This window comes from Hyaena hyaena, unplaced genomic scaffold (genome assembly GCF_003009895.1).
Source record: "Hyaena hyaena isolate Hyena2069 unplaced genomic scaffold, ASM300989v1 scaffold_109, whole genome shotgun sequence".
Taxonomy (NCBI): domain Eukaryota; kingdom Metazoa; phylum Chordata; class Mammalia; order Carnivora; family Hyaenidae; genus Hyaena; species Hyaena hyaena.
In genome coordinates this window covers 1,919,207-1,936,098 of record NW_024080740.1, presented here as the reverse complement: position 1 = coordinate 1,936,098, position 16,892 = coordinate 1,919,207, and the positions used below count along the sequence as shown (strand labels likewise).

Genomic DNA, 16,892 nt, shown 5'->3' with positions numbered 1-16,892 from the left:
GGCTCAGCAGCAAAGAAGGAGGGCTACTAGAGACTGCAGTGTAAACTGTTTTGGGAAATGAGCATCTGCTATAGTAGGTGAATCATGTTTTGCTATAGACTGGAGAACATTTTTCAAGGTGTGAACCAACTGCATAATAATAATTCTCGTTTCTTGTAAAAATACAGATTCTGGAGACCTGCCAGATCTCTTGCATTGTGGTCTAGATCAGGGAGTGGAAGGTCAGAAGGGGAAGACATTCTGAACATTAAAGGCTTGAAATCCGTGGCTCTGCAGAAGGGCTTCTAGACAGTTCAGTTTTCTCAGGACAATGGCTTCAGGATACTAGTCACAGTTCCATAAAACCTGCGGCCACTGACTGCACCTGCATGGTTTCTCTGACCAAGGGGCCAGGTAGAAATGGTTATGGGGGTGGTAGTGGAGGTTTTGGGCAAGCCTGTGGGTGAGAGACCCCTCTAGGAATTCTGTGCTGATTTCACTGCGCTCCCCTCCTCCTCTCACTTAAATTCCAGGACCTTCTGGTCCGACAGAAAGTAATACATCAAACGTGTATTGAATGCTTTCTGCAAAGGAGTTGAACTGGGGTTTCTGAAGAACCACAAAAGTTTAGCTGACAGTTTCTACCTTTGAGGGCTTCTCAGTCCGGGGGAGTTCCTAATTCTTTCTCAAGGAATAGCCTGTGTTGCCCGATCGTGACTCTGAGGTGAACCGACTTTCAGACACTATGACGTACTGCTAATTATGTCATCTCGTTTTCCTCATTTTGTGTCTTCAAATTTAGTTCAGTAAGATTAATCATGCTAGAAAAAAAGGCATGAAAATGATTTTGAGGTGTCTTCTAGAAGTGTTCATTCATTCCACATGTTTGTTTAAAAGCAGAAGGTATCTCAGGTGAAAGCAGGTTGGAAGGTCACGTTTCAGTTCTTGAGTACAACCTGTGTAACAGTCAGCCAGCCTTACCAACTACCCATCTAAAGTAGAACGAACGTATCTAGCAGAGAGAGGAAAGATGCTACCCAGATGATACTACAGACAGTTCTTAGTGATTCCACATGTGCAGCTTTACAGTAGTATCCAGTATGTATAGTTTTATAGATTTTTCTATTATGTACTGTTTGAGCTGTTTTTCAAGTTCAGTTTTAAAGAAAGTAACATTCAGAACTGATTGCTAAAAAACACTAATCTATTTTCATTTGTAATCCTTTTCTACTCTTCAAAGTAGTAATTAGTCCAAATATGAACTCTTTTTTTGTAATTAGCAGGGGAGACATCTGTAAAAACCTTTGGTGTGAATTTAGAGTTATTTAGAGTTTGGTTCTAAATAATCTTTGGAGTTATTTAGAACCAATATTAACAATGGTTTATTTCACTGTCTGATTCCTTTTCTGGTAAGTAGTGTCTTTCAAGAGTTTCATTCCTCTTGGGATGCCTGGGTGGCTTAGTCGGTTAAGCGTCCGACTTTCGCTTAGGTCATGATCTCGCGGTTCATGGGTTCCAGCCCCGCGTCGGGCTCTGTGCTGACTGCCAGCTCAGAGCCTGGAGCCTATTTCAGAGTCTGTGTCTCCCTCTCTCTCTGACCCTCCCCTGCTCACGCTGTCTCTCTCTCTCTCCCCTAGAAATAAATAAAAATATTTAAAAAAAAAAAAAAAGAGTTGAATTCCTCTTGAAATGTTTTTTAATTGTCCTTTTCTTCTTCCCTAACAATCTCTTTTACTTAAAAGCCCCTCCACGGGAGCTGACAGAGGAAGAAAAACAGCAGATCCTTCATTCAGAGGAATTTCTCATCTTTTTTGATCGGACAATACGGGTAATTGAAAGAGCACTAGCAGAAGACTCTGACATCTTCTTTGACTACAGCGGTCGAGAGTTAGAGGAAAAAGATGGGTTAGTTTCTTGAGTGTGTGTTTAAAAAAAAAATACTGCGATAAATTCTTGTTGATTCTAAATTCACTTATGTATTGACTAGGCAAATCTCAAACCAAACAAATCAGAGGAGGTTGAAATTCCAGGGTTGATCTTGCTGAACAGCTTTGACTAAGGGCTTTGGTTATAACTTCTGGCTTAGAGTTTCCCTGTAATTATCATGTGCTTCCGTGAAATGCTTTTGAACTTGATATCTGGGGAACAGTCCAGGTGATAGAGACTGGCAGAGTCACGTACATTGTCCTCTGAGAAAACATTCTTATAAGCAGCAAAGGAGATTTGTGTTATATCCAGCAGATCTATTTTTGATGTCTAAGCAAACAGGAAGCTGAGCAAAATAAACATGAGATATGGGAGCCCTTCACTGATGTTGGGAACAGCTAAGAGAGACTGCAACCTTTTTCTTCTTTTTGATACCATGAGTATATGTGTATGTCTTGTAGGAATCACACGTACAGGGATATGTTTAAAGATAAAATAAAAACTAATCAATAAAAGCAAATGATCCCCCAAATGCCTTGTTCTGAGATGGCAGCACATGTAATGTAAAAGGCAGTGGCAGTCAACCATCACCCGGGCATTCTGGGAGGTACTTTACGAGCTTTAAAGAAATAAAGCAAGCCGGTTTAGAGCCACTGATTTCTTTTGGTCAAGAGCAATATGAAAAGTTGTGATCACCTGTCTTATTCATCAGACTTGGCTTTTTACTGTTTCTAAAATTCAAATACATTCTTAAAGGATAATGTATCATCACTGAGGATACTTAAGGGAATGTAACAGAGGCTCCAAAAACAGTTTCAAAATGAGCTTCTGAAAATATTCTACACAGTTAACAACATCATTAGACAACTTTGTAGAGACACGAATAGTTTGCATATACACTTTATGAGATGCTTTTGTTCTTTGAAAAAGCCATTACTCTGTGGCTCAGTTGATTTTCTGTGCCCTGTTTCCTTCTGGGTGCCTGGCAGTTACTTGGGTGTGCATACCACTTGCCTGAGTTTGCAGTGGTGGAGTTGAGGAAGGGTTAGCAGGGGGGAAAAAAGTCCTAAATCAGCTGATTGGAGCCCAAGTAAATAGTCAGGAGCCAAGTGCCCGTCTGAACAAGGGCCGTATAAGTGATACAGGATGCAAGGCAGTGGGATGCAACAAATGAACAGAAGAAACTGATTGTGGAGAAATTTTTGAACTGATGCTGAAGAAATATAGGCAGCTTTTTGTGGAGATCCAAAAGCTGCTGGCACAGAAGAAGCACTACTCAATCTGCACTCAGAGCAAATGCATGACCAGTGCATGGCTCTTCAAAGGAGGTTTTGTGGCCAGTTGAGTATCAATCACCCAAGCAAACAGTGGCCAAAGTGTATTCCTGGACCCAGATGATGTTTTGGTCTGTTTTAAGTATCTACTACTTTTGGTGAATCCCCTGCTCTCCACTATGCCTGTCTCGTGATAAAATCTATCACTTGCTATTGAGCAGGGAGGCAATGTTACAGCCAATCTGATATTACAGGTAACTATAAACATGCGTATCATCTCTGGTCTAAGGTGAGATGAGGTGGTATTGATAGTAAAGAATCTCCAAGTGGGCTGTGCTCCCTTGATAGCTGGGAGATTTCTAGTAAATTCTGCTTCAAGATAGAACTTATTAGGAGGAAGAGAAGGCTTTAGGGACTGATCAAGGTGAGTGTCAGATAATTATTTGACATTTCATACCAGGTTTAAAGCAACACATGGAAATCTTTCCTGGGCCAGGTTAGGGAGGGCTTTTCATAAAGGACACCACCTTTATTTATTTATGATCAGTGTTTGCTATGTAAATTGAGGCTTTGGCCTCAGGGAGTGCCATGCTTTTGCCATTTCACTCTTTCCAGGTAAGTAGCAGAGATGAAGCCCCTTTCTGAAGCATATTTGTCTTTGATGTTTAAACCCTTCTAGGGATGTCCAGGCTGGAGCCAACCTTTCTTTCAATCGTCAGTTCTACGATGAGCATTGGTCCAAGCACCGAGTGGTCACTTGCATGGACTGGTCTCTGCAGGTAAGAATTATTGCTGGGATGGGACAAACTGGGTTGTGTCCTCAGGGCATTTGTATTTTACAAATGAGAGATTTCTCCGTTATTTAGATATGTTCATTAACCGACACTCTTTTTCTATGCCTCTTGGTTTTCTTTCCCATTTTACTAAACTTCCAGTTTAAATTTTGCACTCTGTTATTCATATACATTGAGTTGTTACTCTGTGCTAGGTACCAAACAAGGAGCCAGGCCATCTTGTCTGTAAAACTGTGATCATTAAGGTCACTGGTGATTTCCTATGCATCAAATCCTGTGGCTATTTTAAGCCTTCATCTGCCCTGATTTCTCTGTCATCCAGCTTAGTTGACTTCCTCATATTCTAAAAACAATATCCTTCCATAGAGTTCCATAGCATTACTCTCTGCTGGTTCTCAGACTTCCTCAAAACTTCTTTTGTCTTGTACACTGCTGTGGTCCTCATGGTCGTGCCCCCAGCCTCTCCTTTTCCTCCCAGCATGCTGTCTGGGGGAGATCTCTTCCACTTCTATGGATTCAACCATCACGTGGCATCCTCCCATCCCCCTCCTAACACCAGACAGATCCACTCAGGTGTCTCCTAGAATCTGTAATCACTAATTCATTATTTTCACATATCTGAACTTTTTTCCTACTGCATTCCTTCTAAGTTAAAGACATCACAGTATACCCAAGGGTCTAAAGTAGAACTTTCATCATTAACATTAGCAACTCTTCCCCCTTAATCTCCCAGACCCAGTCTGTCACCAAGACAATCTGTTTCTCCACTCATATATTTATCACCTTACATCTGTGATATTCCTAACCTTCTAACTGGCCTTTCTTCATCCATGCTTATTCAGCTATCGTTTTCCCTCTGGACCCCTAGCCATATTATCTTTCTAAAATGCAAATCCGATCACTCCACTCCCTGGATTAAAACTCCCTGTTGCCTATAAGAGAAAAGTCTATGTTCCTTAGTGAGCTCTTCAGAGTGAAAGTAGGCAAATTTACCAAAAGTCACTTTGCTGAAGAACCAACTCAACTACTTGGCAGGTTACCCAGGACTGAGCAGTTAAACAATGTGCACAAACACACACAGCCTAGTTGTAGTTGTGAGGTGGCCAGAGTTTGAACCCAGATGGCCTGACCTCTGAGCCCATGTTTGTAACAACCATGCTGTGTTCCTTCCCGCACTGACATAATAGCAGTGAGGAAAATTGGAATACATTCTGGACATGTATGTGCAGCATAGTTTCTGTTTTCTTAGAGTGTATGTTTTTTGGGGGGAATCATAATCATGGCTAGCTTTTTTTAAAAATCATGGCTAACTTTTAATTTGTGTTTCTTATGCGCTAAGCACTGTGCCAACTTCTCTGAAGCCATTACCTTATTGCAGCCTCGTAACTCAGATGAGGCAGCCACCATTACTATTTCCATTTTGCATCTGAAGAAATTGAGGCTCAGAGAAGCTAAGTAACTTACTAAGAATCACTCAGCCAGAATGTGGTAGTGTGGGGATTTGAATTCTAGTCCTTTGCACTTCAGGGCTATTCTCTTTACCATTGCCTTTCACAAAGGACTTTTGAATCTGGAACCAAGAGAGGTTGTAAGTGCTGAGTGATATGGGGCAGACAGCAAGAACAGGCTCTGTCTCTGGGAGACTGGGATTTATACAAATAGAGGGGAGGGGAGTGTGTTCTAGGCAGAGCTGTGAAACAGATGATGTGAAGAGCCTCGTTTAATCCTACTGGAGAACAGGAGAACTGAAGAGGAGTGTAATCTGTCACAACGAGACTGTCATCAGCCACCAAGTGGGCCAGTGTTCTCTCCTCTTGAACCTCCTTTTACATCCAAACAGAGCACACAGTGCATGATCACGAAGAGACTAATATAAGCAGGGCTGGCCCGGCCACTTCCCGCCAGTGTGTGGGTGGTCTGTGAGCACTCTCGGGTGTATGCACAGAAATTAGATCCAAGCCTGAGGAAACACTTAGCTCGGCTTGTTCACTTGTTCTGAGTCTGGAAATTACACAGGAACCTTATCTGACACATTCCTCAAAGGCAACCTCTACTGTGTGCCCGGGTTGGTTGATAACGCTCCTTGAGGAATTGGCGGGGAAAGCAGCAGTGGGGCTGGTCCCTGCCTGGCCACAGGGTGTGACCACCATATTGGCCATGGAAGGATTTGTTTCCACGTGGGGTTCTGTGTGATGGTTTTTTGCAAGAAGTCAAAATGTAAGGGGCAGAAACTACCACAGAGAGACCGCATGTACTTTTCACCATTTTTGGGTAACCTGCTCATCTGTACTGTAGAGGAGAGGTTTGTGATTCTGAAAAGCATATTGTATATGGAGCATGAGAAAAAGGATTTGGAATCCTCAGCTCCTATGTCGTAAGATTTTTATGAGGTTCAAAGGACCCGATTTATATGGTTATGGGCTGCTGATTTCTAAATGAACCTTGATGCAATTCAGTAATATTAAGAAAGAAGAGTGAGGGAGACACAGTCTTGGAGTCTAGCAGTGGTGTGTATGTCTAGGGGGTTTACCTGAGTGGAAAAGAGGAGAGAACAAGGAAGAAACTGTAAGGTTTCTACATGACTTTGCTTTGATCTCCTGGGCTTCTCAAGTTAGAACACTTTAACTTTACAACATTTGTCAAATATCCATCAAACATCATTCCCTGAAAGAAACGGTGGCACTTGGCCTATTCTGTCAGCTTTGTCATTCACTGACCATTGTTGAACAGTGTGAGTCAATAATACTGTCCACATACCACACGAGAGCTTTTCCAGGCTTGTACAAAACCACGTGCATGACCTTACTCCTACCGTATATACTCCTCTCCCATGTAAATTACATCCTTCAACCTTGCAGTTACCCAAGATACAAATCCGAGTAATCTCTGATAGTTCATTTCTTTTCCAAATCCAATCAAACTTACAGTGGCAAGAAGACTCCCACCGATACCAGTCCAAATCCACTAGCAGGTGGGGTTTGACACGGACTTTATGCCATGCCCTCTACTTCTTGCTTATCTTAGGAAATGGCTTCCTAACTGTCTTTCTACCTCCAGTCTGTACACTGTTGTGTCATTATAAGTACTTTGACCAGATTGATTTTCGTAATGATTACTTATAAACTCTTGGTATCACCTTGAGCAAGTTGCCTGGCTTCTCTTTGCTTTTAGCTTCCTCATAAAACGATGATAATAATACCTCACAAATATGCTTACTGTGGGTACTACATGAGTTAATGCACTTAAAGCAGTAGGACTTAAAAAGTATCTAGTACATGGGAAGTGCTCAATAAATGTGGCATCGTAGTGAAAGTAGTAGTGGCAGTAGTATTAGTAGCTGCTAAATAGAACTCCTCCTGTCCTCAGAGTAAAGTCTAAAATCATCAGCCTGCACTCAGCAACGTCTGTTAGGATGCCCAGATGCATTTCCAGCTCTTTCTGCTGACTTACACCTTCATATAACCTTCCTCCCAGTCAAATGCTACAGCCTGAAACCTCTTGAATATGTTCCACATTGCATTAGTTAAGAACACTTTACCTTTGGTTAGCATGAGCAAAGAGGGGGATTTACTGGGGAGGCCCTGATGTACTTAGGAAATGCATTGAAAAGAAGAACTGGGACTCAGGAAGCGTAGAAATCTGGGCCACTTGAGGGACTTCAGCAACAGATGCTGTCATAACCTGACTCACGTGCCAGCCCACAGGTTCTGTGTCTTAGTTCAAAATTTACCATAGCCAGTTCAGAGGATACGATCTGTGCTGGGTCAAGTATCAACCCTGCACTGAACTAATTGTCCCTGAGAAGTTAGATACCTGTGTATTGAAGGAATCTCCAAAAATGAGAGAATTGCTATGAACCAGGCAGATGACCGAGAGAAATCTCCTGCACTCATAGTTGTACCCTTGGCCACATTCCCCTCTCTTCTCTCCCAGTAACTTACCCACTGACAAGGTCCTCTGCATAGATCCTTTCTTCTTAGAAGTCTTTTCCAGTTTCTTTCCCTGACACATCCCATCCCAACTACGGTGGTTCTTTCCTCATCTGTACTTCTAAGGAGCCTTGTCTACACTTGCATTTTAGCACATACTATGCTCTGCCTGTAAGTTTGCATTATAGTTATTCATACACGTGTTTTAACTCCCTCTACTTAAGGGTGAGCTCCTATAGAGCAAAGCATGTTATTGTTGACATTCTTGTCCCACATTTCACCTGATGCAGTGAATTACATATACATAGGAGGCACTGGACACACCACAGTGGACTGGAAGGGACATGGCGTTTGAAGCCTCAAGTAAGGCTCTCACTTCTTTGTTTATTAGCTACATAACTCATAACGAGTTACTTACCCTGAGACCCTTGCTTCTTCATCTGTAAGGCTGGGAAAGCCACCTCTGCTCCTGAGGATGGCAAGGACTCAATGAGTGAATGTATCACCGAACTCAGTATCTGACACATAATAGGCCTCGAAAACATGGTGGTTTCTTCTTCTCTGATAAATGTCCGATTTTATTTCTCTGTAAGAACAAATAGTTTGAGAGCGGATCTGGTAATCTCCAGTAAAATTCTCCTAGGTTAAAGATTAGATAATTCAGCCTGATGAGTAATTATAAACTCCATAGTTGTTCATATTCCATTTAACATCATAATTTTAATATTCAAGTTTTAAATAACTGTTCACAGATTTATTTTTCATTTTAGAGTAAGAAAAAAGGACTATTCATGTTCAAACAAACAACGGGAAAAGACACATAAGAAGAAACTTTGAAATCATAAAAGCTTACATGAGATATGATTTAAATCAGTATCTTTAGGATTTATGATGCCAGTTGTAGAAATTACGCCAAAGGCATTTCACTGGCATTTTACTAAAACTCTCCAATTTTCAAAAGGAGCTTTAAAGCCAAATAATTTCAACTATTTTTAATGGAAAAAAGGAAAAAAAAAACTACAAGTGGGAGCCAACTATGAGACCCAGATGTGAAGCTGTGGGATATGATTGCAGACACACCTGGCTGCTCATTGGCCACTGTGGTAGTGCTGTTGGTGTTTATAGAGTTGCCTTTCACATGTAACATAGTTAAACTTCAGATGGACAGTCTGGAGACTTCTGTGTTTACCTGGATATTAGTTTCTTTGAATGGGCTTTGAGTCAAAGACCTTTCCTAATGGGCTTTCGATTCAGCCACTGAGGAGCATTTTCTAATAAAGAATGATTACTTCCTCTGCATCAACCAGTCGTAACTTCCTGCAGCTTTCTTAAGCTGAGGCTGCTGAAAACATTAATAAAGCCACCTAGAAGACTTAGGTTTAATCATTTTTGACAGAAAAAAAGTTGATATTTAAAGTTATAAGGACTATCTTCTAACAGAAGTGTGTGTGTGTGCGCGCGCACGTGCACGTGCGTGTAGTGAAAAAGAATGCAAAATTAAGTTATCTATGAGCAAAGAGTGACATAATCTGCTACCATCCTGATGCTGTTTTTAATGGTGCCACCTTATGGGAATGCCATGTAGGAATGGAATTTTCATGAAATGTATTCTAAATCATAAATACCCCTCAAAGATTCATCCCCAGTTTGTTTAATTACACACACAGCACAGAATTCACACAGTGTAAGCAGGTGTTTCTATTCACGTTAGAGTCCTTTTTATTTTTTTGTTGTGATTCTTGTACTTATGCCTTTAATTGTTGGCATTATTTGACAACAAAGGATTAAATATAATGTCTTTTTATGGAGTACAGAATCACTAAAATTAAAAAAAAAAGAGTCTGTATTTTAACAGATTTTGACACAAGTTGATTATATGCTAGGAATTACAAGACAACAGATTTAAAAGTTAATAAAAATTAGTCCCTACACTCAGAGAACTTACAAACTAATAAGAGACAAAGGTGGGAAAACATCATAGTGCAGTTTGACAAATGCTTTAACGGGGGAACACACATAATGCTAAGGGAGCTGATGAGAAGCAAGGAGGGGTGGTGGAAAGTTAGGATTCTCTGAAGGACTTGATATATGTGTTGAATTTTGAAGAATGAATTAATGTTAGGGGTACCAAAGTGGCTCAGTCAGTTTAGCATCTGACTATTGGTTTTGTTTCTGGTCATGATCTCACGGTTCATGGGTTTGAGCTCCACATCAGGGTCCTTACTTCCAGTGTGGAACCTGCTTGGGATTCTCTCTCTCTCCCCTTCTCTCTGCTCCATCCTCCCTTTCTCTCTGCTCCATCCTTGCTCATGCACTCTCTCCCCCAAAATAACATTTAAAAAAAGAATGAGTTAATGGTAGAAACGACACAGAAGAGGCATTCCAATAAAAGTGAGTATTAAACTCCTAGGCAAAAAGCTGTGTCTATGAGCCTCAGAACTAGCCAGTGAGGTCTGGGGGTGGAGGAGAGAGGGCAGGGGGTAAGAGATCAAGCAAAGAAGGTAGAAAATGACTGATCATGAAGGACCCTATATGACCTGGATTTTCTCTTGAGAGTAATGATGAGCCATTGAAGATTTTTAAGCAGAGGAGTGACTTAACCAAATGTATGTTTTGTAAAGTCAAATTAACCAAGGATGGAGAACGGAGTGGTGAGGGTAGGGCCTGGAAAACTTGCAAGAGAAAGCCATTTAGGAAGCTGTAGCTTTTATTCAGATAAGAAATTAGTTTAGGAGGCCCTCACTTTGAGGATGGAAGGAAAATATGCCTTTGAACGGTATTGAGGAAGTAAGAAAACACAGTACGTGGGGAGTAAAAATGAACATGGAGTGTCTAGTTTGGGCCGTTAGGTGAATCTTAGGTAAAAGGCACCAAAAGGAGGGTACATTAGAAGAGCAAGAGGTTTTTATAGAAGGCAATAAGCTCATTCTTATGTATTTTGTATGCATTGCATCTGATGTGTCTATGGATAGCTCGGAGAAATCTCCAGTGTGAAAAAGACCTGTAGCTGAGAGAGAAATCAAGCCTGGAGATATAGGTTTGAACACTGTCAGCATATTAATGCTTATTAAAGCCATTGGAGTAGATGAGATCACCCAGGAAGAATGTATGGACAGAGATTTTTAAAAAGGGCAGAAAACAGTCCACCGCTCCACTGGAATATAGGTATTAGAAAAACCTATAGCTACTAAAAAGAATGGTGAGAAAAATTGTATGGAAGCCAATATAAGAGAAAGGAGGGAGAAGCCCAAATGTCAGATAATGCAGAGAGGTCCAGTAATGTGTGCAGTTTGGTAGTTATCGGTGACTGTGGTAAGCACACCTGGAACACTGGAAGCAGATACCAGATTTTAAGAGGCTGAAGTAGTCGTTGGTACTAAGTATGCCACGATGTAAAAAAAAAAAAAAAAAAAGTGCCATTTACCAACAAACACATGAAGAGATGCTCAACGACACTCATAATCAAGGAAATACAAATCAAAACCACACTGAGATATCACCTCACACCAGTCAGAGTGGCTTAAATGAACAACTCAGCAAACAACAGATGCTGGCGAGGATGTAGAGAAAGGGGCACCTTCTTGCACTGTTGGTGGGAATGCAAACTGGTGCAGCCACTCTGGAAAACAGCGTGGAGCTTCCTCAAAAAATTAAAAATACGACTCAGTGATAGCGCTACTAGGAATTTATCCAAGGGATACAGGAGTTCTGATTCATAGGGACACATGTACCCCGATGTTTATAGCAGCACTTTCAACAATAGCCAAACTATGGAAAGAGCTTAACTGCCCATCAACTGATGAATGATGAAGAAGACGTGATTTATATATACAATGGACTACTACTTGGCAATGAGAAAGAATGAAATCATGCCATTTGCAGCAACGTGGGTAGAACTGGAGGGTATTATGCTGAGTGAAATAAGTCAGTCAAAGAAAGACAGATACCATACGTTTTCACTCATATGTGGAACTTGAGAAACTTAACAGAAGACCATGGAGGAGGGGAAGGGGAAAAATAGTAACAAACAGAGAGGGAGGCAAACCATAAGAAACTCTTAAATACAGAGAACAAACTGAGGGTTGATGGAGGGTGTGGAGGAGAGGGGAAAGTGGGTGAAGGGCATGGAGGAGGGCACTTGTGGGGATGAGCACTGGGTGTTATATGGAAACCAATTTGACAATAAACTATTTTAAAAAAATAAGTGCCATTTAAATTATGGAATATAGCATGTGTCTGTCAGAATAAGGAAGTTTTCCTTGGGTTGGCAACTCGACAATTCATCCTTGTGACCTTTTCCATCCAGTACCCCGAGCTGATGGTTGCTTCCTACAACAACAATGAAGATGCTCCCCATGAACCCGATGGAGTGGCTTTGGTCTGGAACATGAAGTTTAAGAAAACCACACCAGAATACGTCTTCCACTGTCAGGTAGGAGTCAGCATAGTAAAAATAACTTACGTCTCCTACTAGACCAAATATAATTCAGGCTGTCTTGCCTCTTTCTTATGTGGAGAAGAAGAACCCAGTTTAAAAATGGAATCGTTGACAGTTTTGGAAAATTCCCCCACAGTAACCTAACGTTTGGGGAAAGTGGCAACTCTTTCCAAAGGGTTAGGAAGCCGAGTTGGGGATTGTGTGTCATTTTCTTTCTATTTACAACAGCCCCATGAGGATGAGTTTATAAAGAGCTCACACTTATGAAGAAATCCTGGTGTACCACTTCCTCTGCTTAGCAGCAACAGATGCTTGCCAACCCACGTGGACATCCTCAGATCACTAATATTTTGAGTTTCTTCCTCTCTCTGAGATATAGTTCAGATTTGGCCAATTTTAAGTTTACAGGTGCCATCTTGCTTCCAATTAATAAAATTTTTGTAGCTGGTGTAGGGGAGTTCTTATCATGAATCTTTCTTGAATTTTGAGAAATGCAGATGTTGTTTTCAGTTTGCAAGTGCGAAGATCATTTCAAACAGTTCTGGATGTTTTACTCCTTGTGTCTTTTGACACATTTGTCTTCTCTTCTATTCAACATACTACAGGCTGAGATGTATTTTACACTTGCACACATTCAGCCTTACTCTGTTGCCATGACTCTGCCTAAATAATAGGCCTCCCCAGTGGCCAATACACCAACCCCTTTATTAATGTTTCTATCCTGTGATTATGCATAGGAAAATACAAAACAAACATACCAGCTCAAAGTTTTAGCTCCTCAAATATTATAATTCAGAGGTACTGAGTGGCCGATTACTCTGAATACAAATACACCAGCTGAGGAGGGTGGGTAAACCTGTTGATATTTGGAAGCTTGGTGACATTTTATATCTAAGAGCTGGGTATCATTTTGAACTAAAATATGTTTAGACTTTAGAACATTATCAGATATAATTTGGGGAACAGGAGCTGCTGGAATAAAAGTCCCAGCTTCAACCTGATTGAGTAACCTCTAACTCTGGCCATGTTTTTCTAATTTACGATCTTAAAAACAACAAGAAGTCTAGGTCGCCATAGTAAATAACCCCTATTTTTTGGACCTTTGAAATAAGAACAGTTTTTTCTTTCTTTTTTTTTTAAGATTATCAAATTTGTCAGTTTGATATGCTCTTTCTGTAAACATAGAAGCACAAAATTCTAATTTTGTTCAGTTTTAAGAAGTTCACTGAATTACCACGAAAATACTAAAAGGATTATGGGATAAGCAGAAGCACATTTTTGTAAAAAGTGCCATTTAAGCTATTTTGATATTGTAAAAGGCTTATCTTGATTTTTTAAAAATATGAGGTAACACATTTTATTGCTTTGCTCTATGTACATGTTTGTCATATTCTAAGTTTATTATATTAACTGACTACAGGTAGCCTGTGACAATAACAATTTGTTAATATGCTTACTATTCACAGCATTGTGTAGTAGACAGGTCAGTAGGAACCTAATAATGCTGAATGAAGAAGCAGGCTTCCAAGGTCTTTGGAATTAACTGGAATTTTAAAATTAGCTATCTTATCACACAATAGTTAATACCAGTATTGACTGAAAAGAGCATCCTCTCTTTCCTATCCTGGTAACTTTGGGATCATTTACTAAAGATGTCACCAACACACATTTAATTTCATTTTTAGTTTCTCCCTTAAATGATCCAATATATGTATTTTAGAAGAAAATAAACTCCTTATATAAAAAAAGGTACTCTCCATATCTGACCAAAAGATGTTGACTAAAATATGTCTGTTATCTCCCAAATTCCTACTATTATCTTCACTTCTTCACTTCTTCTGGTGACCAGAAGTGAGTGGAGGTTCTAAACTCTTAATTCTCACTAAAAATGAGAATTCTAATATGTTTAAACTTTGGAGTTGATTAAATTACATGTCCAAAAGACCCTGAAGACTCTGATATTCTACCTATTTTAATAAAAGCTACAGAATTTAAACATACATGTTTTAAGATACTGAACATCATGATAGTGCTACTCAGATATAAATGATAAGTAGTTCATATAAATGGTCCTTCATATGGACCATGCAATGGTCCTTTGCATTCAAATGCAAAAAGATGCATTTACAAAATCTTAAGGACACCTAAATGCTAAATATACCACAGTACTTCATTTATGATCCTAATTTTTTTCTTTTAAATTGACCTCAGTGTAGGGCATAGAATGTATTACCAGCTTCAGGAAGGTGAACAGGAAAGAGCTTTGATCCCTCTCTGAAGTGGAGGAAAAGGAAGAAGTGGGCATAGCAAACATTATTATGAAGCCTGTCTGAGGATTCCTGCTGTATTATTAGTCAGACTTCTCCAGAAAAATAGAACCAACAAGAGATAGATAGATAGATAGATAGATAGATAGATAGATAGATGATAGATAGATAGATAGATAGATAGATAGATAGATAGATAGATATAGAGACAGAGATTTAAAATTGGTACTTCGTCAGGAAACTGGTCTTTGCTCTTAAGGCCTTAAACTGATTGAATGAGGCCCACCCACGTTTTGGAGGATAATCTACCTAACTCAAAGTCTATTGATTTACATGTAAATTATATTTTAAAAATACCTTCATACCGACATTTAGGCTTGTATTTGACCAAAATCTAGGTGCCATAGCCTACCCAAGCTGACACATAAAATTAACCATCATATCTGAATTTAACCTCAGAGCAATCCAGGAAATCAACATCTTTAATAACTCCTGGAGTTCTAGTAATTCCATATCACTTTGGGCTAATAAGCAAATATACCTAGAAAGTTCAACTTTGAAATTATTAGACTTTAAGTGATTAGGAGTTTTCCTAAGAGGTGAGTGAGAAAAACACAATAATTTGAGGACATGGTGAATGTCTCCATGGCATTTAATTTATGAAAAAAAGAGACTAACACATATTGAGAATCTACTCTTTATATCTTTACATTTATGGTCATTAAACCCTGTTACTCTCCAGATGAGAACCTGCAGCTCAGAGAAGTCATGAAACTAGGGCAGGTGTCTGTGAATAGCAAGGACAATTTTGAAATCAGGTCTTTTTTATTGCGAAGCACACATATTGCCTCCTGCAATTAGGGGATTTAGCCAGGTAACATCTCTAGGTATGTGGCAAGGGGGGACAGGTGAATAGAGAAGAAATGGAACCAAGCCGTGTTCGCCATCTTAGCTGATATTGCAATCACCAGGACCTCTTTAAGAACTACTGATGTCTGGATTCCACCAGCAGAGATTCTGATTTCATTAGTCTAGGGTCTGGCATGGCATTTTCAAAAGCTGCCATGTCATTTGAATATGCAGTAATATGAATATGCAATAATCACCAGGATGTAGAGGAGAGATGAAGAAAGGGGATGATAAGGTGACAAAACTAGCCGGCCTTTTTATTTGGAAGTGTGGGACTTTTCTTTTTGCCCCACACTTCCTTTTCCTATTTGGCCCAAACTAGAGCTCTGTTTCTTGACTTTATTTCTCTGATACTGATCTCTCCTACTCGACTCAAACTGAGAAGTTTCCTAACCAATTCCCCTGCCCCTTCCCACTTACCCACCCTCGCCCCACAGACCCACACTCTTTTCCTCAGCTCTCTCATTGCTGGGATCTGCCTCTGTGGTAAATGATCAGAAGACCCAGAGTTGTTTTTCCAGGAATGGGCTCAAGACCACATTGAATCTGACATAGGGACAATGTGAATTGGAGACTGCCATGTATTTTGGGATAGTGAGACACCTTGCTAAGTGGATATCCATGAAATTAGGATAAAAGCCAGGTAATACCAGTGACTACTAAAAGAAAACCTAAGTGCTGTAACATGGAGTATGCCTGAGCTGGTGGGAGACCAAACCAGGGGGAACTTGGGCAGCCAGGGAAACCATAGATGAGTTAGTAGATAGATGCCCATTGTAGGGACGGGGGACAATAAGGGCAGTGTGGTTACCATGTACTGAACTCAAATACTTACAGTGATAATTGCATTTGTCTCTATTTTACATTTCCCTAGTGCTTTTCCCTTTATCGTCTCACTGGTCCTTACAACAGGGAGGGAGCAAAGATGTTACTCTCTTTGTTCTACTTGAAGGGGAGACTCGCAAGCAGCAGAACCAATACTGGACCCAAGGCCCTTTCTACCAACTACATCATGCCACCGTCTAGGCCACGTTCCACAGTGGTGGGGCCATATGGGGCTTGAGAGCAAAGGCTGTGTAGTTCATTCAAGATGTATTCTTGGCAGCCTGTAGCATGATATATATTTCTCCATCCCCTTACTTTTAATCTGAAGGTATCTTCCCGTCTAAAATGAGTTTCTTGTAGACAGCATATAGATGGATTTTGTTTTTTAATCCATTCTGCTACCCTATGTCTTTTGATTGGAGCATTCAGCCCATTTACATTCAGTGTTATTATTGAAATATGTGGGTTTAGAGTCTTTGTATCTTTTGTAGGGTTCATGTTTGTGGTGGTGTCTCTGGAATCTTTGTTCCTTGCAACCTTTCCTTCAGAGC

General features: G+C 40.2%; 1 protein-coding gene across 4 annotated transcripts in view; it reads left to right on the top strand.

The window, feature by feature from the left end:
* DYNC1I1 (dynein cytoplasmic 1 intermediate chain 1) overlaps nucleotides 1-16,892 on the top strand; it is a 270,147-nt gene that overhangs the window by 149,635 nt on the left and 103,620 nt on the right. For all 4 annotated transcript variants that reach the window (XM_039236278.1, XM_039236275.1, XM_039236276.1 and 1 more), the window contains 3 exons: nucleotides 1,722-1,884; nucleotides 3,859-3,958; nucleotides 12,209-12,334. In XM_039236278.1, the coding sequence (XP_039092209.1) occupies nucleotides 1,722-1,884; nucleotides 3,859-3,958; nucleotides 12,209-12,334 (389 nt within the window). The remainder of the gene's footprint in view (nucleotides 1-1,721; nucleotides 1,885-3,858; nucleotides 3,959-12,208; nucleotides 12,335-16,892) is intronic.